We start from the raw sequence: 22,049 nt of genomic DNA, 5'->3' as shown, positions 1-22,049 counted from the left end.
GGGGGGGGGGGGAGCAAAAGCACAAGGACCAGGTAGGGGAGTCGAAACTAGAAGAGGCAACAACAAACAACAAGCAGAGGTCTGTTTCCCTATTTTCTCTCCTGGAATAGAACAAGCTCACAGTGAATCTACGGCAAAAAGCATGAACAGAAAAAACTCAGAGAAGCCCTGTCTTTCAGGCAGAGGACTGAGGAAAAGGGTCCCCGGTGTGCTGAAGAGCATGAGGGAAATCCCCTGTTTTGTTGTTATTTTACTTTTTTTCCCCTCTTCCGGCCCCTGCCTCAAGGGATGCTCCAACTACAGAATCTACAAGAAACTCACATCTTTCTAGCCAGTAGATCAAGAAAAGCACCGCCCCCCCACCCCGCAAGCCAGAGTATGGAAGGAATTCCAGAACATACAGCTAAAGAAAAATCTACAAAGCAGCAAGAGAAAAAACAACATTACATATGAGAGAACAATAATTCAAATAACTGCAGAGAATGGGACATCTTTAAAGTGCTTAGAGAAATATCAACCCAGCATTCTATATCCTTCAAAAATACTCTTCCACAATTCAGGCAAAATAAAAACATTTCAGATGAAGGAAAACTAACAGTTTCCTAAAGCAAACCACTCACTCCTTGATCTTGGCTCTCCTGGTCAGAATTTTGTGTACTCTGTAACATCTTTGGTCATGGTAGTCCAGTTCTTCTAGTAACTTTGTTAATGTGCTGTAGACAATTGACAATTTTAGTATGTAGTGTATGTGATATTAAATTGTGAATTAGTGGGACTTAATGATGTAACAGCAAATCAATATTTGAAGATACTGGTACTTGATATCCTGTCAAGGAAAATTTGCCTCCACATTTTAAGTTGGAAAGTCACTGGAATAACTGTTCAGAAAAGAATCACAACTACATGATTTTTTAGAGTTTTGGTATGTATGTTAAGAATTGTGTACAAATTGAAATGTCTGTGTACTGATCCTCAAAACAGCCAATAAAATCTCAATTATGAAAAAACAACAAAAAAACAAATGGTAAAAATGGTAAAAGAAACAGAAATGATACCAGAGTGAAAACTGGACTTTCAGCAATAAAGGAAGAACAATAAATTTAAAAACAAACAAAAAAGGTTGTTTCAACTCTTAAGCACTTCAAAATATGTACAGTTAAAAAAAATATATATATGTACAGTGGTTGAGAGCAAAAATTGTAACATCATCTAGTGGAGCTTTAATGTATGTAGAGTCTGATACAGAGGGCCAACTGTACGGTGCCACTCTATACAAGGGATCTGACATCCAGAGACTTTGGTATCCGCAAGGGTCCTGGGAATCAATCCCCCACAGATACAGAGGGACAACTGTAGATATATACGACACTTATAGCATTGGGGAGAGGGCTAGGATAAGGGAACCTCTATGGTTGTGACACTTTTAAATTTTACTTAAAGGGATAAAATGCTAACTTTAAGTAGATAAGTATTTTGTAATTCCTAGAGGAACCACTAAAAAAATAGCACAGACATAAACCAAAAAGCTAATAAATTAAAAGAGGGCAATGTTCAACTAATCCAAAACCAGGCAGGAAAGGGAAACAGAGGAACCAAAAAAAAAAAAGAAAAGAAAAAAAAGATGGGAATTTCCTGGCAGTCCAGTGGTTAGGACTCCACGCTTTACTACCAAGGGCACAGATTCAATCACTGGTCAGGGAACTGACCCTGCAAGCCAAGCCGTGAGGCACGGCCAAAAAAGAAAAAAAAAAAGAAAATTATATTAAATGTAAATAGTCTAAATTCACTGTCAGAAGACTGGCTTTTTAAAAAAACAAAACAAGGAACCCCTTTAAAATATGACATACTAGGGACTTCCATAGAGGTCCAGTGATTAAGACTCTGCACTCCCACCGCAGGAGGCACGGGTTCGATCCCTGGATGGGTATATATATATATGACATAGTACAAACTAAAAGGAAAAGGGTGGAAAAAGATACACCATGCTAACACTATTCAAAAAGAAAGACGCTGAACTGGTTATATTAATATCAAACAGTAGATTTTAAGCAAAGAATATTACCAGAGTAAAGAAGGTCATTTCATAATGATAAAGGGGTCAAATAATCAAAAGACCAACAACCATAAATGTTTATGAACCTAATAACAGAGCCACAAAATATATAAGGCAAAAACATACAGTACTGCAAGGAGACAGAGAACAAATCTATAGCAATAGTTGTAGATTTCAACACTCCTCTCTTAGTAATCAACAGAACAAGTAGATGGAAAATCCGCAAGGATATAGAAGACTTTAAGAACACTATCAACAACAGTTAATCACATTTATGGAACACTCTACCCAACAGCAGCAGACTCTTCCTTCCTAGTACACAGACAATGCTTTGGGTCATAAAACAAATCTCAAATGACTTCATTTTTTAAACATTTTTAGTCATACCCAGTATGTTCTCTGACATACGAAGTTAAATTAGAAACCAATTTTTACGATAGTCAAGACGTGGGTGCAACCTAAGTGTCCATCAACAGAGGAATGGATAAAGAACATGTGGTATATATACACAATGGAATATTACTCAGCCATAAAACCACAATGAAACAATGCCATTTGCAGCAACATGGATGAACCTAGAGGAAATCATACTAAGTGAAGTTAAGTCAGACAGAGAAAGACAAATATTATATGATATCATTTATATGTGGAATCTAAAAAAATAGTAAAAATGAACTTATTTACAAAACAGAAACAGACTCACAGACATAGAAAACAAACTTATGGTTACCAAAGGGGAAGGGGGGACAGGGATATATTGGGAGTATGGGATTAACAGATACACACTACCTTTACATAAAACAGATAAACAACAAAGATTTACTGTATAGCAGAGGGAACTATATTCAATATCTTATAATAAAATATAATGGAAAAGAATCGAAAAAAAGAATTAAATAAAACTGAATCACTCTGCTGTATACCTGAAACTAACACAATATTGTAAATCAATTATACTTCAATAAGAAAAAGAAAATCCAGCTTGGAAAAGGAAAACATAAAATCATCGCTATTTGCCAGGCAACATGATTACCTATGTAGACAATCCCAAGAAATCTACAAAAAAAAAAAAATCTATTAGACTAACAGTTGAGTTTAACAAGGTCACAAAGATCAATACACAAAAATCAATTATATTTCTATTATAACAATAAATAACTGGAAATTCAAATTTTAAAAATAAGTACTAATTGTAATAGCACCAAAAATCATCAAATACTTAGGTACAAATGTAATAATATGAAAAAAACCAGTATGCCAAAAACAATAAAACACTGATGAAAGAGATCAAAGACTTGAATTAATGGAGAGACAAAATGTGCTCATTGATTAGACAGTTAAGAGAGTGAAACACAAGCCACAGACCAGGAGAAAATACATGCACATCACATAGGCAACAAAGCACTTAAATTCCAAACCAAAATGAAATATCCCTTTATGCTTATTAGGATAGCAAAAAACAAAACAAAACAAAAAAGTCAATGGTCAGCATAACAACAGTGAAATATTATCATCAGTCCCATTAAATTTAGGAAGTGCACTAAGATGCTTCTCATTTCAACTAGTATTTAACATTGTTTTAGAGGTGGTAGACAATGCAATTTGAAAAGAAACAAAAAGGAGGTATAAATATAAGAAAAGCAGATGTATGTATATGCTTCATGTTTGAAGCTGATGAAATGTTATTCCTAGAAATTCCAACCCAATCAAAAAATAAGCTATCAGAAACTATTAGAAAAGAGAAGAGGTGGCTAAATACAAAATTAATTTTTAAAATCCATGAGCTCTCCACTAGAAGCTCCATGACAGCAGACATTTTCATACACAAATTATTTAAAGATACAGTAAGATTTCATGGTATAAGGGAAAAGATTCATAAAACCAATTATGCATTATCCAATTTTATAAAAAAATGTACGTTTCTACACATGTAAGTACTCCTCATGAATATACACACAAAGCTGGTTATCAAAGGAGAGTGACCAAAATATTAATGTTATCTTCTGAGTTTTCTAAATTTTCTATATTTCTTTCCTGATAAAGAGAAAAAGCAAAAATAAAATTTGAAGTTCTTACTAGACTTTCAAAAGTGTTATTTTAGGGGCTTCCCTGGTGGCGCAGTGGTTGGGAGTCCTCCTGCCAACAATGCAGGGGACACAGGTTTGTGCCCCTATCCAAAAAAAAAAAAAAAAAAAAAGTGTTATTTTAAAAATTCAAAGCTTTTTTTTCCTAACCTAGTTATGCAAATCACAGATTAATGAATGTCAAGACCTCAGAAAGAGGTTGGCAAACTATGGCCAGCCACAGACTGTTTTTACAAATAAAGGTTTATTCAAACACAGCCATACTCATTTGTCTACTTATTGTCTCCAGCTGCTATCGTGTTACAGTGGCAGAGTTGAGTAGTTGCAGCAGAGACAGTGTGGCCCACAAAGACTAAAATATTTACTATACAGCACTTTAAGAGAAAAGTCTGCCAATCCCTTACCCATTAGATCATCTAGTCCAATCTACACTTTACAGGTGAGTAAACTAATAAGGCCCACAGAGGAATGACGCCTCTAAGGTCAAATTCAAGCTAAGAAGCAATAAAAAAAATTCCATTCCCACTTGGCCAGAAAACTCTGAAGAGAGACATCTGCCTCCCAATTTAGGAGCTAAACCTCAGGCTTTCATATTATAAATAAGTGTATTTACCAATAAATTGATGAGGAAAGGATTTTGGGCCTAGTCTATATCCAAAAATACCCGCTAAAGGTCTGAGTAAACTTCGGTAAGTTCCAGAAAAAGTCAATTTAAAAGCCACATAAACACGGATTAGGGAAGGTCTAAGAACAATAGTAATGAGAGTATAACCTGGTTCAGTCTATGAAATGTAACCCAACCACCCTACTCTTAGGAATCTACCTTATAGAAACACCAGGCTGGGTGACTAAAGATACATCTCTAGCACATTTACAACAGCACTGTCTGTAAAAGCAAAAAGGGACTAAAATTCCAATAGGGTTAGTTTTTCAAGGCAAATAAACTTTAACAGCAAATGCAGTTTTGTATTAATAAAGGAAAAAAAAGGCCACTTCACATCTTTAATTTACTTGGACCCTGTAGCATTTGAGTTTGTGTCCCCTGCCATAAACAAGCTCCCATTGTTAGGTTTCTCCTGAAATGCAGGGAGATTTTATAACTCAAGCTGTTTAGGCAATTAAGGATAATAATATATCTGGATAAAGGCAATCTTCCAAGTTTACAGAGAATCAGAAATTTGAGGCATTTCACCCAGACAATTCAAACTGAAAAGTTCAAATATGTATCTGAAATTATAGTAAAATCACTTTTTAATTTTTTAATTATTTGCATAACACTGTGAAAGCAAATTATGGTCATAAGTTGGAGAAAAGGGTAATTTACTAAGACTGCAAAGAGTGTGTGAAATAATTTTGATGTCTAGAAAAACAGGGAAAACTGCGCTGATGGGAAGGGCTAAAATTTTATTAGCTACTTTAAATGCTGGACTATTTCCTCAGACAAGTCTCAATATAGCTATGCAAGCATTAGAAGGAAAAACGACAAGAAGAGAAATTCCACACAGATTAATATGTGCGTTTCTGAAATGCTTTTTAAGTTCCATAAATAGAATACACTATAAACAGACCTCAAAGGAGGCAATGTTAACATCCTGAAACCAAGCAGGAAGCCATAGCAGCAAAATGTAGAAATTGCACCTACTGAACACTGTCATTCAGTATGAATCACTTGGCCATGCAGTCTCCCAAGTGTGTGAATTCTAGAACACATCCATGAGTAGAGAAGAGTGTAAGCATTCTTAGCAAATCTTCTGAGGTTCCATAATTGCAATTTAACATTGGTTAAGTAACAAAAGAATTCCACTCAAAAAGTGATGTCTTTTCCTTGAAAACTACTGAAGTAATTAAATCATTTGTCCAGAGACTCCTGAGAAAGAGGTTTTATATAGAAGAGGTTTTATAAAGAGGTTTTATATAGAACTCAGACAACTGAAACAACACACCAGTATGGACAATTCAGTTCACATACCAACTTTTACAATACAGGAATTCCCTGAGTTATCAAACTAAATTTCTCACCTAAAAGTCTCTGAATTTTAATTCTTTCCCTTTTGTCCTGCATCTACGACTTAGCTTAATTTTATCAGGACCATGGCAGATTTTCTAAAACTGAAGGTTAGCTGACTACCTCTTCCCCTACCCCAGAGAACAACAAATGATGCCATCGTCGCAAAGATGAGCCCAAGTCTCACTGCAGAAATTCAACACCATCACATCCACAAATAACGCTGGGCTGACAGGCTTAACAGAGAAGAACCACAGCCAAGTGCTGGGGCTACCCAGGCCACGCAGGATTCAGAGCAAATAAAAGGCTAGAGGAAAAGGAATGCTAGGTAAATTCTCACAGTTTAGCAGAAGCAGACTGGCGACAGTAACACAGTCAGCCCAAGAGAACTTTCTGTGATGATATGAAGTGACCCAAATGTTCTACATCACACATGGCTACTGGGCACTGGAAATGTAGCTAGTGTCAATGAAGAACTGAAGTTTGAATTTTACTCAATTTAAATTTAAATAGCCCCACGTGGCTAGTGGCTGCCATACTGGACAGGGCAGAACTAAGGGTGAAAAGAATCTAGAGAAATTTTTTTTGACTCATACACTCAGTTCAACAATTACCTGTGCTGCCAACTGCATGCTAGAGACTGAGCGGCACGAAGGAGAGGGAGATGAATGAGAGTCTCCCTGCCCTAAGACAGGTTCGGATGAAGGAGACAGACAGATAATTAGAGTCCATTTCAGTACGATGTCTTAACAAATAAAGATATAATGATGAAGGGGTCAAATAATCCTTCCTAAATGTTTAGTACTTAATAACAGAGCCTCAGAATACATGAAGACTAACAGAACTCCAAAGAGAAATAGGCAAATCCATAACAATATTTGTAGACTTCAACAATTCTCTCTTGGTAGTCAATAGAACAAGCAGGTAGAAAATCAGCAAGGATACAGAAGACGTTCATAATGCAACCAACTTGACCTAACTGACACTTATGGAACACTCTACCCACCCGCAGCAGAATACACCTTCTTTCCAAGTACACTTGGAACGTTCACCTAGACAGACAACATTTTGGGGCACAAAACCAACCTCTAAAAATGTTTTACAGAATTAAAGTCATACAAAGTATGCTTTCTGAACACAATGAAATTAAATTAGAAATCAGTAACAGAAAGAAACCTAGAACACCCTGAAATATTTGGAAACTAAACATATAAATGCACATGGTCCTGGGGGGTTAGGGAGAGGTAAAGGAACTTAGTCTCACCTAAGGAAAAGGGAATGGTGACCAGAGAAGACAAGCTGGAGAAGGTGATGGATGGGTGACCAGGAGTTAGTCATCACAGCAGTGAATAACTATGAGGTATTTTTTTTTTATGAGGTATGAAAAGGGAATGGTGACCAGAGAAGACAAGCTGGAGAAGGTGATGGATGGGTGACCAGGAGTTAGTCATCACAGCAGTGAATAACTATGAGGTATTTTTTTTTTTATGAGGTATTTTTTTAAATAAATTTATTTATTTTGTTTATTTATTTTTGGCTGTGTTGGGTCTTCATTGCCGCACGCAGGTTTTCTCTAGTTGCGGCGAGCGGGGGCTACTCTTCGTTGCGGTGCGTGGGCTTCTCACTGCGGTGGCTTCTCTTGTTGTGGAGCAAGGGCTCTAGGCGAGTGGGCTTCAGTAGTTGTGGTGTGCGGGCTCAGTAGTTGTGGCTCGCGGGCTCTAGAGCACAGGCTCAGTAGTTGTGGCACACGGGCTTAGTTGTTCCGTGGCATGTGGGATCTTCCCAGACCAGGGATCGAACCCATGTCCCCTGCATTGGAAGGTGGATTCTCAACCACTGCACCACCAGGGAAGCCCCACTATGAGGTGTTTGAGGGGAACTTTTACAAAGAATTCAGCATTACTTGACAATCAAATTCAAGGTGAAGAGAAATAAGTTGTGAATAAAGAGAGAAATAAAGGAGATTTAGAAGTCATTTCAACCTTGACCATATCCCAACTAACCAATCTATCACTAAGATGTGACATCCTAAATACTAAATTGTTTTTTGAATATTTCTCTCCAAGGTACAAAATCTGTCACCTGGTCTACTTCAACAGCCTAATTCCCTTCATCAATTCTTATCCCACTCCAATTCATTATCTATTCTATAGCCAGAGGGACTTTTTTTTAAAAAACACCAACCTGATCACAGCACTGCTGGCTTTGAAATCCTTCATGGTTTTCCCTCCAGTCCATTGCATGTGGTGATCCTATGGCCTAGAATCCTCTTTCCCCTCCCCTCTGCCGGCTACTTCCATTTGGAGCTCACCTGTCACCTCTTCAGGGAGGCCTTTTCTGACACTCCCCCCACCCCCACGCCCATGAAGTCATTCTTACTTGCCCCTTTTGGAAGCACTTCTCTCACTGTTACACTGGCTACCTTCCCTGCTGTTTCAGGGCAGGGGCCATGTCTGCTTTATTCCTGGCTGCATCCCAAAGAGTGCCTGGAACATAGTAGGTTCTCAACAGGTATTTTTAAAATAAGTGAACAAATAAATGAAGCAACAGAAGATGAGGCTGGTAGAGGAAGCAAAAGCCAAGTCAGAACTATCCGCCTACACTAAAGCACATAATCATTTTCCCACAGATTTTTAAGAAAGGGCATAACATGGTCAGATTTGTCTCAGAGCAGAGCAGTATGTCCGTGGAAGATGGATATGAGAGATGAATGGACAAAAGGAGGCCAGGCGGGCAGGCAGGCTGTTTCCTTAAGAGGCCGAGTAAGGGATAAAGAAGGCCTGATTTAGGTAACCATTAGCATGGATGGACAAGAGAGCTGAAATATATTTAAGAGATATGTAAGATGTAAACTTCACAGGACCTGGTGACAAGCCTGCACATGGAGGGTGAGGCACAGGGAGGAGTCTGGTACTTCCTCACTTCTGACTTGGGCAATTCAGTGGGCAGTGCCATTATTCACTGAACAAGGAAATGGGAGGTTAGGAGCAGTCTCTAAAGCATGAATTCTATTTGGAACATGCTGAACTGGATGTGCCTACAGGACTTCTAAGTGGAGGTGTTCAAGAAGTATTCACTCATCCATTAGTTAAAACACAGGAAGGAAACCATGACTACAGAGATTTGGGTGTCAGAGGTCATGAAAGCATTAAATTTTATTAGTCAAAAAATGCAAATTCAAACAAGAGAAACAAGAGAGCTTTTAACCCACTGGATGCAAAGATGGTTTATAAATAACTGGTGCTGGTGAAATGGGCACTTTCATACACTGCTGGTGGAAATATATTTCTAATATTTATAATATAATGACACATATTGTATTAGTATAATATGTATATTATACATTACCTAATATATATGTTATATAATATTTATAATTATTAGTATTACATAGTAAAAGCCTTAAAAAAAACCAGGAATGTGAACCAAGATTTATCTAAAGGTTTAGTCACTACAGGTAATCACAGCAAACCTAAACAGTCGGCCCTCCGTATCCACAGGTTTGGCATCCAAGGATTTCGAGGGCCAACTGTACAACACCATTTTATATAAGAGTCTTGAGCACCAGCAGATTTAGGTATCATGGGGTGGGGGGGGGTCCAGCCGCCAACTGCCTGCAGATACCAAGGAATGACTGTACAGCACAGTTTAACTACTTGGTAAAGCCTTAGGATGGGATCTTATGTAGCTATGAAAAGTTATTATACCAGCCCCCTCCTATTCCAATAAATCCTATACACCAAAGCCAGATTATTTTTCAAAAAGCTCAGCTTTTTTTTTTTTTCCTGGCGGCACCACATGACATGCGGGTCTTAGTTCCCCGACCAGGGATCGAACCCATGACCCCTGCAGTGGAAGCGTGGAGCCCTAACCACTGGACTGGCAGGGAATTCCCAAAAAGCTCAGCTTTATCATGACATACGCCACTTTTAAAACATTCAATGACTACACACTGCCTACTAAGTTCAAATTCCTCAGACTGGCATTTATTCAAATTGGACCAAAACATAATCTCCACTTCTCTACAGTCTCGCCTCCTCCACACTCAGACATCAAGTACGCAGTCCCTGAACGTTCACCTTCCTGTCATCTGTTACCTTTCACCTCCTCCTTTCTCTTTCTGTTCAACCTCCACCTGGAGAAATCCTACCCAATCTTCAAGAAATATCTCAAATTCAACCTTGTTCTTGACACCATTTCTGATCTCCCAAATATATAGAATATGATCTCTCTCCCTAATTTAATTGTTTTTCTTACAGCACTTACCACAGCCTGCCCTATATTATTTTATATTTATGCACTGTTTTATTATTCCCTCTTGAAAGAATAAAGACCTGAGAGTAGGGACCGTTTCTTATCCATCACTGGATCTCTGTGAAGGTTTTAACACAGTACCTTGCACGCTGCATAAGTATTAGATAAGTTATTTTTTAACCGTTTTGTAAAGAAATACTTAATGAGACTTCACTTTATATATGATAAATATGTAACATGAGCTAATATCCTTTTCCTCTCAACACTTGGTAAATTGACAGCAAAGAAGTACAAAAGGTAAAAACATACTAGAACAAAGAGAAAAGAACCACAATGAGGTATCACCTCACACCTGTTATTATGGCTATTATCAAAAAGACAATAACAAGTGTTGGCGAGGATGTGGAAAAAAGGAAACCCTTATGCACTGCTGGTAGGAATGTAAATTGGTGCAGCCACTATGGAAAACAGTATGAAAGTTCCTCAAAAAATGAAAAATAGAATTACCATATGATCCAGCAATTCCACTTCTGGATATATCCAAAGGAAAAGATATCACTATCTCAAAAAGACATCTAGGGGCTTCCCTGGTGGCACAGTGGCTGAGAGTCCGCCTGCCGATGCAGGGGACACGGGTTCGTGCCCCGGTCCGGGAAGATCCCACATGCCGCGGAGCGGCTGGGCCCGTGAGCCATGGCCGCTGAGCCTGCGCGTCTGGAGCCTGTGCTCCGCAACAGGAGAGGCCACACAGTGAGAGGCCCGCGTACCGCAAAAAAAAATAAAGACATCTATACCCCCCATGTTCACTGCAACATTATTTACAATAACCAAGACATGAAACAACCTAAGTATCCATTGATGGATGAATGGATTAAAAAAATGTGGTGTATACACACACACACACACACACACAATATACATATATGGAATATGATTCAGCCATAAAAAAGAAGAAAATCCTGCCATTTGTGACACATGGATGGACCCTTAGGGCATTATGCTAAGTGAAATAAGTCAGACAGAAAAAGACAAATACCGTATGATCTCACTTATATATGGAACCTAAAAAACAAGCCAACAAGCAAGCTCATAGATACAGAGAACAGACTGATGGCTGCCAGAAGCAGGGGATAGGGGGTGGGCAAAATGGATGAAGGGGGTGAAAAGCTATAAACTTCCAGTTATAATATCAATACAAATAAATTATGGGGATGTACTGTACAACACGGTAACTATAGTTAAGAGTGCTATATTGTATATGTGAAAGTTGCTAAGAGAGCAGATCTCAAAAGTTCTCATCACAAGAAAAAGAACATGTTTTTGTGTAACTATGTATGTTGACAGGTGTTAACTAGACTTACTGTGATCATTCGGCAATGTATATATATATCACACCATTATGCTGTACACCTGCAACTAAGATAATGTTGTATGTCAATTACACCACACTTAAAAAAAAAAAAAAGTTGGCTCAGGGTTCATAACAGAGAAATTCAGTGAAGTGTGCCTATTCCAAGGTGTGAGCCCTAGTCACCCTCCCTCATCTGGCTTCCCAGGATATTGGTCACGTGCCCTCGGACCCCTACTCCCAGCCCCAGGAAAAAAGATTTAAGAAATCTTCCCTTAAGAAACCAAATAGACTCACAGGAGGAAAAAAAAAAAAGAGTGAAAGAGAAAACAAAAATTCACAAAAACAAAAACAAATATTGATACCTGGGGTTCCACTGCCCAATTACCCTGCACTGAAACCCACCAGGTGACAACCCATGGCCACCCACAAAGTGCTACCCAGTGCTTCACTCCTAAATATGAACAGTTGAGGATCACGAGGCACTTGAAAGAAGTCTCCAATATCAAAGAGAAAAAACTAAAACCTAAGAAAGGAATCTGAGGAAACAAAAGAAACAGAAGAAATCTTCAAAAACAAAAAACTATAATAAATATCCTTAAGAGAGATAAGTCAGGATGTTGCATCCAAGAAGAGAATGTTCTGAAAAAGGAACAGAGAAAAGAGCTTTGGGAAATTATATATCATAAATAATTATTATGTTAGCTGAACTTTCCAAATTCAATAATAAGAAAACCACCCAATTAAAAACTGGGCAAAGGGAGTTCCCTGGTGGTCCAGTGGATAAGACTGCGCTCCCAATGCAGGGGGCCTGGGTTCAATCCCTGGTCGGGGAACTAGATCCTGCATGCATGCTGCAACTAATTAGTCCACATGCTGCCACTAAAGATCCCGTATGCCACAAGTAAGACCCAGTACAGCCTAAATAAATAAATAAATATTTTTTAAACGGGCAAAATATTTCAACAGACACTTCACCAATGATTTTCTTCACAGACAGCAAATAAGCACGTGAAGAGATACTCAGCATTACTAATCATTAGGGATGACTTTATATATATATATATATATAAATATTTCTAGTGAGTATCTTTGCTTGGTGGGATTACAGATGATTTTCATTTTCATCTTTATATTATATGTATTTTCCCAAAGGAGTAAATCTACACTATTTTTAAATTTTTCATTGCAATTTTTAAAAACAACTTGAGAATAAAAGAGATCTCAGGGGAAGGAGGGAGACAGTGAGGGGGCCAGGGGCTGGTTTGGAAACCTGGTGTTTAAGGAACAGGCAGAGGAAAATGGCATGGAGGAGAGGAACTACCAAAGAGCTGAAATTATCAAGAGCACTATTTCTACTTTAACTGACCCCTGTAAATAACTAAAGTAAATGTATTATTTATTATAGTTCTAGAATAAATCAGATGTTAGGTAAACTGAATGTTTTGAATGGCTAAGTTAAACATTTAGTAATTCTTTTAAAGGGGGGAAAATAAAGCTCTATTTTCAGGTACATTTTTATTTAATGTGGTCCTTAAAATATTTTTATACCTTGTGAGTCAGTTGACAGCTTTCGACAGAATAAAATACTACCTCACTACATTGTAAGGTCCCTATATCCCTACAGAATATCCACTTTCAGTTCAGGAACAAATCAACAGACAATAATAGCTACTATTTATTGAATCTTTATTATATATGCCAGGCACTGTTCTAGGCACTTCACATGCATTAACCCATTCAGCCTTCACAACATCCTGAATTCAGTACTATGATATCTCCATTTTACAAAGGAGGTAAGTGAGGTACAAAGAGCTGAGCAAAATGCCCATCATCACAGAGCCCAGACTCAAACCTATGAGGACTGGTTCCAGATCCTTCACTCTTTAAAACTCTGTGCTACATGCTACCTCCCTAGATCCCTGACATTCATAAAAGATTTATCTAAAATCCTGAGACTCTCACGTATCATGACAGCCTAAAATTTTGCGGTGGGCTGACATATGTGGGTGCCTCCGAAGCCTGCCAGACGCCCTCACACTGACTATGTGGGAAAACGACTCCACTTACACTGCTCCTTCTCTGACAAACCCTGGTATAAATTCTCCAAGCTGACCTAAAGCAATCCAAAAATCATAGATATTTTGGAAGATTTACAAACCAGCTCTCATTCATCCTAAGAGAACTGTTTTAAAACTACTGTAATGAACAAAATAAGTCTGGTTATAAAGATTCTATTAAAATTGTATTTGTAATAATCCAGCTATTCCACTCCTAGGATATACCCAAGAGAAATAAACACATCTTGTCCAGACAAAAACCTATACACGAAGGTTAGCAGCAGTATTATTCATAACAGCCAAAAAGTAGAAACAATTCAAATAGCCATGAAGTGATGAATGGATGAGCAAAATGCGGTATATCCATATAATGGAATATTATTTAAATATAGTGCTGTTACATGCTCCAAGATCCATGAACCTTGAAAACATTACGCTAAGTGAAAGGAGCCACATATTGTATGATTCCCTTCATAAGAAAGTTCCAAAAGAGACAAATCAACAGAGAATGAAAGTAATGGTTGCCAGGGGATGGAGCAGGGGAGGGAGAGAACAGGGAGTGACTGCTATGGATATGGGTTTCTTGTTGGGGTGATAAAAAATGTTCTGGAATTAGGTAGGGATGATGTATTCACAACTCCGTGAATATACTAAAAACCACTGAATAATACACTGTTTTTAAAGGGTAAATTTTATGGTACGTATACTGTATCTCAATAAAGCTGCTATTTTAAAAATGCAAAACTGTGTGTGTGTGTGTGTGTGTGTGTGTGTGTGTATAATTAAAAAAAAAATTTTTTTTTTTGCCATGCCAGCTTGTGGGATCTTAGTTCCCCAACCAGGTATTGAATCTGGGCCCTCATCAGTGAGAGCTCAGAGTCCTAACCCCTGGACCACCAGGGAATTCCCAATTTTTTGGTATTTTTTAAATGTAATTTTTATTAAATACTTCTCAAAAATAATTCAGTAATTTAGATGTCCAATGTTAGCTCTTACTGTTACTATTTTTAAAAATCAACCAGCAATCAAAAAATACTTGAGGAATGTAACTTAGTATCTAGAAAAATATATAGAATAATCTGATACATACCAGTATACCAAATAATTAAAACATTATATTTAGCTATATGCATCTTAATACTATCTGCATTTTACTGTCTATCTTTTAAAGTGCATTTTGTAAGTTTTTTTTTTTAAGAAATGTTCTGTCTCCTGAAGCTTATCATTTTAAAGAACTGAAAGCATGAAAAAAATTAGAATAATGAGGGTCAGTGCTAAACTAGTGCTAAATTATGAAGATGAGGCTATAACTGCTACAAGAGGCATTCAAAGAGAAGAGAGGACTTCCCTGGCGGTCCAGTGATTAAGACCCCGTGCTTCTACTACAGGGGGTGCGGGTTCGATCTCTGGTCGGGGAACTAAGATCCCACATGCCAAGCAGTGCAGCCAAAAAGAAAAAAAAGAGAGAGAGAGAGAGAGAGAAGAGACCAAGGTGAGCAACAGAACTCTGGGAAGACTTCTAGGAAGAGATCCCCAGAGCATGGCTAAGGACCAGGGAGGGAGCAATCTAACCAATGCAAAGAGGGCATCTACTAGGATTTGCTCCTGTCTGTGTCACCCAGACTACCAGTCTGCCACCAGTACCACCACCTTCTCACCCGTGGCACCCCCCCACCAAGGATCTGCAGTCACAGGGAGGACATGGGGTCTTGAAGAGGGAGGAAAGGCAGACCTAACGGAACAGACCAGAGCTCCTGGCCTTAATATCCTCATTCCTGCTGCACACCCACATTTCAATACCCAGCTCCACTTCCAAATATACACCAGAAGAGTACTGAGCCTGAGCTGTACACAGACCATCTATTATTGCATACCTCAGACACACCTCTCTAATACCCACAGGTCATGTTGTCCAACTTTTTAATAACTCTTTGGGGCCCGCATTTTCTTTCTTTTAATTCTCATGTTTAACCTCTTCAGGTACCAATACCTGAAAACAGATCTCATTAATTTCCCTTATAATCTTGAATTCCTGTTCCTACTGAAAGCATTGCCACTCTTACAGAGGCATATCTGATGCATTCCTCTGTCTACACTTCTGATGCTGGAGAATTCTGAAGTACCTCCTGAATTGATCTTCCCATCCAGGGCTACAAAACCCATCCAGATCTCCACCAGTTATCTGTCCTCTTCCAATCCATCCTGCAGAACAGAAGTAATGCTAAACTTCCTGATGTCCCCCTGAAATCATATCCCGCTTGTTTCCAGATCTTCTGATTGATCCCCAATACCCACACATGAAATAGGTCTGAAATAGACAGGAGGGTGGGAGGGGAGGAGACTTCAGAAATCACCTCTTCCATTAATTCTCTCAATTTGTGGGGGAAAGAACTGGCTGCATCAGTGATTTAACAGTAACCACGATTTGATTTGGTTTTGTTTCATGCTCCCACATGGTGCTGATAGGAATACAGCAAATCCCTTGGGTGTTCCAGGAGTGAAAAATGACTGAGGATCACTGATCTACCCCAATTGTTATCCTACAAATGAGGGAGAGAGGAGATGCTATAGCCTGGTTCTCTAAGTACTGCCCAACAATGGTGCTTTATTTTTTTATTTCCTATTCACATACTCAGGCTCTTGCTAAAGCAGGTTACTTAAGCCTGCCTGCACCTTAGAATCAGTGCCTTGCTCCATGCTGCTCCCTCCCTTCTTCTGTCCATCCTCAGTAGCCACATGTCCATCCTCACTAGCCACATGTCCATCCAGGAAGCATACACCCACACAAACTCCCCCAAATAGGGTATGATCTCGCCCTCCTTTAAATCTCCACTGCACTTCGTACCTCACTTGTAGCAATCAGGAATTCCAAGCACAATGAAAAGATACTTGGTTGACACCAGTGAGAATAAATACTGCCAGCAGGTAACAAATTCTGCTTCAGATCAATCTACAGTTCATTCATGGCACCTACGCCACCCATCTCCACTGTCATAATCCTTAGAGCACAGGTCCCCAACCTTTTTGACACCAGGGCTTCATGGAAGACAATTTTTCCATGCACGGGGGTGGTGGTGGGGGGGTGATGGTTCAGGCGGTAATGCGAGCGATGGGGAGCGGCGGATGAAGCTTCACTCCTCGCGCTCACCTCCTGCCGTGCAGGCCGGTTCCTAACAGGCTGCGGACCAGTACCGGACCCCTGCCTTAGAGGACATAAATCACTAACTCTCCCAGGGCAACACCAGCGCTTTTGCTTTCTGAAGTCATCAGAAGCTCCAAATTTCAAAATACCACCTAGGGGCTTCCCTGGTGGCGCAGTGGTTGAGAGTCCGCCTGCCGATGCAGCGGACACGGGTTCGTGCCCCGGTCTGGGAAGATCCCAGGTGCCGCGGAGCGGCTGCGCCCGTGAGCCATGGCCGCTGAGCCTGCGCGTCCGGAGCCTGTGCTCCGCAACGGGAGAGGCCACAACAGTGAGAGGCCCGCGTACCGCAAAACAACAACAACAAAAAAAATCAAAATACCACCTAGGTATTCTCAGAAGTTCCACACAAGTTAAATGCAAGAACTATTCTGTTTAAAGTCTAATTTAACTTTTTTGAATTAGAAAATGCTTGATTTCAAGGTGCTGTCAGAACTTTACCAAATGCCTATTCAAAAGATTTTCTACACAATCCTTCTCAATGTACTGGCAAACTATGTCATAAAACCTACAGGCTGAAATAACTCTAAATTTTAAAAATAAAAGCCTTATTCAACCAAATGCCTTGAATTTAAGCAAAACTAGATGATTTCAATTTTGTATTAACAAATTGTTATACCTATAATAATATCTGTCATGTACCTTACGTACCTATTTAAAATTTCTCCATTAAAAGGAAAACATTTCACCTCCAGTGAATAAACTTTTTTAAATATATGGTTTTAGAAAATTAAGCTAGTAACATCAACCGATGTCTTCGCATCAACAGGTATATTACCTACAAAGTACTCAACATATGAATAGATGAATGAGTAATTTCTTATACTAGGAATTGAATATTTAGTACTTAAGCCAACATTCTAGTTTACAAAGCTTAATAATCTTCTCTAAATTACCAATAAAGTATATTCCTCTCTGAGCCCTGACAATACAGCTGGATTCAAATCCACCAAACATATTTATTTATGAGCTTTGGGGATATCAAACCATCTAGAACATTTTTCCTTCCAAAGCACATACATACACATTTACCTAGAAGTACAGACAATAAAACTAATGAAACAGGTGCTTAGCCTAAACAACTCACTGTCGTGCATTGTTATTCTAGGCAAGTAGACGTATTCTAAAAGTTTAGAATGCAAAATGTGTCATCTGTTCTACCATAATCTTGAGAAATAATGTTTCAAAAAGTAAAACATCTAACACGTTAACACCACATCCAATAAAGAAAGGAAAATGCCTGGCAAGCAATATGAAACAGCAGCTCAAAACACACTAACTCTGCTACTAAAAACATTCCCTGGTCAAAGTATCAAAATCTAATTAGACCAATATTTAGTTTCCCAAATCCAAGATATTTAGGAATTATGGCACCCACAGTAGAATTAGCACAACTTCATCTATTACAAGTTCTCACCTACTAACAATCATCTGTCCAACCAATCTCTGATGAGCACCGGCTGTGTGAGAGACGCTGTACTAGGAAATGCAGGGGGTATAAGATTAATATAAGGATATATAATCCATAATTTCACATAAAGATAGGACAAGCATACACAAGGTGCACTACGAATGTCATCAGAAAAAACGAAATGTCATGGAAGTACATAAAGATATAAGCATCTTTTTAAAAAAGGAAACCTAACCACAAACTGTAATTTAACTCAGCATATACACTGCTCTCAACCCTAAATATTATTTTCTAGGCCTTCAAAGAGGAGCTAAAGTTAGCTGAACCACCCTGCCAAAACACCTTAGCTCTGTCTCATCTGAGAAAACTTCCTCCAATAGTGTAATTTACTCTCCACGGGTCTTTCCATTCTGGCTCTTGGTAGAAAAGACCACATGTGACTTCTTAAAGTAAAAACTATTACTATAAAAGATGTACTAAAATTAAGTTGGCAAGAAATTAAGAATGGTGTGTAGTCCCTTCTACATACAGGACACAAACACTTGACATTTGATTCATTCCCTTCATTCTCCTGCCAGCTCTCCCCACACCCGACCCCAAAGACAGGCAGATATTCTGTCAGGCAAAAGAAATTACCTTTTTCATGTGCTGTTAGGACAATCTAAACAGGTTTACATCTGACTTAATACTCATACTCCTCCAATGAGTATTTAGGTATTTATAAAAAAACAGACACACTTAAATTTAACCACTTCTACTATCCTAGTCTCTTTTAAAAACAAGTGACACACCTTTATCACTTCGTTAAGATCCTATTCTCTCATGAACTTTACTTTTTAAATGCTCTGAAAACTGGATTCTAATTTAGTTAATCCAGATTAACAAAAATATAAAGGAAAAGTCTTGTAGGTTATCGCTATAAATTACTTTTTTTTTCACAATTTAGTAAGCCGCAAGTACGTATTTAATACAAAGCCGCCATTGTGTGTGTATGTGTGTGTTTTTTAAAAAAACAAAACATATCTCAGCACCAGCCTAGAGGAACTGAGAAAATAGGAGAGGAGTCACCATGGAGAAATTCATTACAGATCAAGGAGGACTATTATCCTCAGAAACAGAATGAAAATAAAAAGTCATTTTGCAATAAATCTCCCTATACTTCTGCTGTGACTTGGGAGTTGGTCCAAAAGTTCATCTTCAGCAATTGCGTCTGCATGATCAACTATACGTCTCTGCAACAGGTGACAGGAAACTGCATTTCTCAGGCAAAGGCATCAAATTAGTTAAGACGCATGTTCCTGAGGTCTCTTATTTTATTTTGCATTTTACCGAAATGATTTTGAATCAGATGAAATACTAAATTTGTTTTGGTTTCCTTTGGTTTTTCTGCTTTGCTTTTTAATCGGCCATTTACCCGCAACTGTTGCACGCGCCCATTAGCACTCAAGAATAAAAACAAACACACAGGACCAGATAAGGCTCCCCTACTAACCCAACTGATCTATTTCCTTAACACACTTTTAAAACCACACAGCTCGGGGTGTGAAGAGAAGCATGTTTTGTGTGTTTGTATGGCACAATCTGTCTAAATCCTGAATTCCCTTTTTAGGAACAGATATAGAATAAAAATCTAAAAGAAACCACATTAGAAATGCAAAGAGGTCTGCAAAAACAAGAGGCTTCTTTCATTCCAAAAAACCAAACCAAAACAAGGGGAGAAAAATGAATGCAATGGATGTGTGTGTGCCAAAGTTTCAACCCTGCCCGGTGGAGACACTGCACTGGCACAAATTTTTAAGAGGAAAAAGAGGGGGTTGGTGGGGGGAGAGGGAGAGAGAGCGCGAGTGTGTGGCCTGCGAACTGCAACAATGCAATCTCCATTTTGAACAATGCGCCTCTTTCCTCTAGTAAATCTAGTTTTTTGCCACTTGATGTGCCGTCGCATTTCCCCTCTGTCTGAGGGGGGAGGAGGGGGTGGGGGGTGACCAGAGAGGGAGTGAGCGAGGGGAGAAGGGGGAGGAGGTGGGGAAGGAGTCTGCAGCAACTGGGCTGGGTGGGTACCTGGAGTGCTGCTATAGGTGCTATGGCTCCTGAAGCTGCTTTCCGTGCAATAACTGGCGTCGTCGTCGTCGTCGTCTTCCATCTCCTCCGGATAATCGGAGTCATCGTCGTCCTCTTCCATCTCATCCTCCTCGTCGTCCTCGGAATCCTGGGTCTCCTCAGCCTCGCCGTCCTCCTCCTCCTCCTCCTCCTCGGAGACCATGTCCTTGGGGAGCCCCGGGCCCCCTCCGCTTGGCGTGGCTGGACTGCACGCGCTGGCGGCTCTGAGGAGAGGGTCGCTCCCTCGCGAAGTGCCCCGGGCCGAAGGCCTCGGGAGCCGGCTGCCGAGCCTGAACTCACAGAGCCTCCTGCCCGCAGCTCCCCTTCCCCGGCTCCAAGACGAGGACAGGGAAGCCCCCAAATTCGTCTCCCTCCTGCCTCCTTGGGGAAACTGATGCTGAAAGAGCCAGAGAGGGTGTCGGGCAAGGGAGGAGACTCCAGCGACCGAGGGGGCAGGGCAGCGCCAGCAACGGAGGGAAATTACCTGAGGGCGGGGAGACGAGCCCCCAGAAATGTGAAACTCCGAAGGCTGGGCTCTAGAGAGTCCTGAAATTGATCCCAGTGACAACTACTCGGGGACTGTGCCAGAAGCCACGCCCAAAGCTGCCAGAACCCGAGCGAGGGTCGCTCTGAGACTCTTCGGATAAAATTCCCACCCAAAAAGCCTTCGATAAACTTCAGAATGCAACTGCATTCCAGTCTCCTCCACCTTTCCCAGGGTCCCAGCTAGAAACTTCACCACCTCTGAAAGAACTTTTTTATTTGCTGTGGAAAGGGTAACTTCCCACCTCATACCTACTTTAAAATGTTGTATGTTTGTGTTATCGGGAAAGAATTTTAATCTCTTTACCTGACAAGTAACCAAGTGTCGGCTAAACCCAGGGAACGAATCATAATGATGAAATTTTAGGCATCCCCAGACCAACGCAGGGAGACTCAACTCGCAGTGGTCTGGGGCTAAGAGCAAGGTTTTATAAACATATTAATATTTATTGAAGCACGTGACCACCAAAAAGTTATTTAAGGAAAAATAGTTAACAGGATTCTGTCCACCAAGTGGCTTATCATAATGGAGTTAGAAGGATAGAACGCGTATGTGAAATGAAGATGAACGTACAAGCATTAACTGCCAAGTTCATTTATTCAATATAGTTCCATTGAGCAGCAAGGGTGGCAAACTTAGATGCCTTCAGGGACCAGGTGACTAGTGAAAGTAAATCAAGTGAGCAAGGTGACGACTTCGGCGGATGGAAATGCCTGTTTTGTTTAAAGAGCGCAACTTTGGGAATGTGGGCCTAAAATGGCCAGATCTTCGAATTTTTCAAGAGAAGGTGGAAATGTGCCTTTCACATGAAATCTCTTGATTTTTAAATGTTGGCAACTGTCAGTTAAAAAAAAAAAAACACTTCAGATTGATCAAAATGAATGCAGTTCAGATATAGCCGAGAATCTACAAGTTTGCAACCTGTATCCTGCACTACGCAAAGTACAACCCTATGTACTTAAATAGAAAGATATTAAAAATGGTGACAGCC

At 39.6% G+C, this 22,049-nt stretch overlaps 1 protein-coding gene across 10 annotated transcripts in view; it reads right to left on the bottom strand.

Moving 5' to 3' along the window:
• The window catches only part of BPTF (bromodomain PHD finger transcription factor), a 132,248-nt gene extending 111,571 nt beyond the window's left edge, over nucleotides 1–20,677 (bottom strand). For all 10 annotated transcript variants that reach the window (XM_024760587.1, XM_024760593.1, XM_024760586.1 and 7 more), the window contains exon 1: nucleotides 20,476–20,677. In XM_024760587.1, the coding sequence (XP_024616355.1) occupies nucleotides 20,476–20,677 (202 nt within the window). The remainder of the gene's footprint in view (nucleotides 1–20,475) is intronic.
• Nucleotides 20,678–22,049: the final 1,372 nt, after the last annotated feature.

Source organism: Neophocaena asiaeorientalis, unplaced genomic scaffold (genome assembly GCF_003031525.2).
Source record: "Neophocaena asiaeorientalis asiaeorientalis breed wild unplaced genomic scaffold, Neophocaena_asiaeorientalis_V1.1 scaffold30, whole genome shotgun sequence".
Lineage (NCBI taxonomy): Eukaryota > Metazoa > Chordata > Mammalia > Artiodactyla > Phocoenidae > Neophocaena > Neophocaena asiaeorientalis.
Note: the sequence above shows the minus strand (reverse complement) of the source record. Positions and strands in the feature narration are given on the sequence as shown.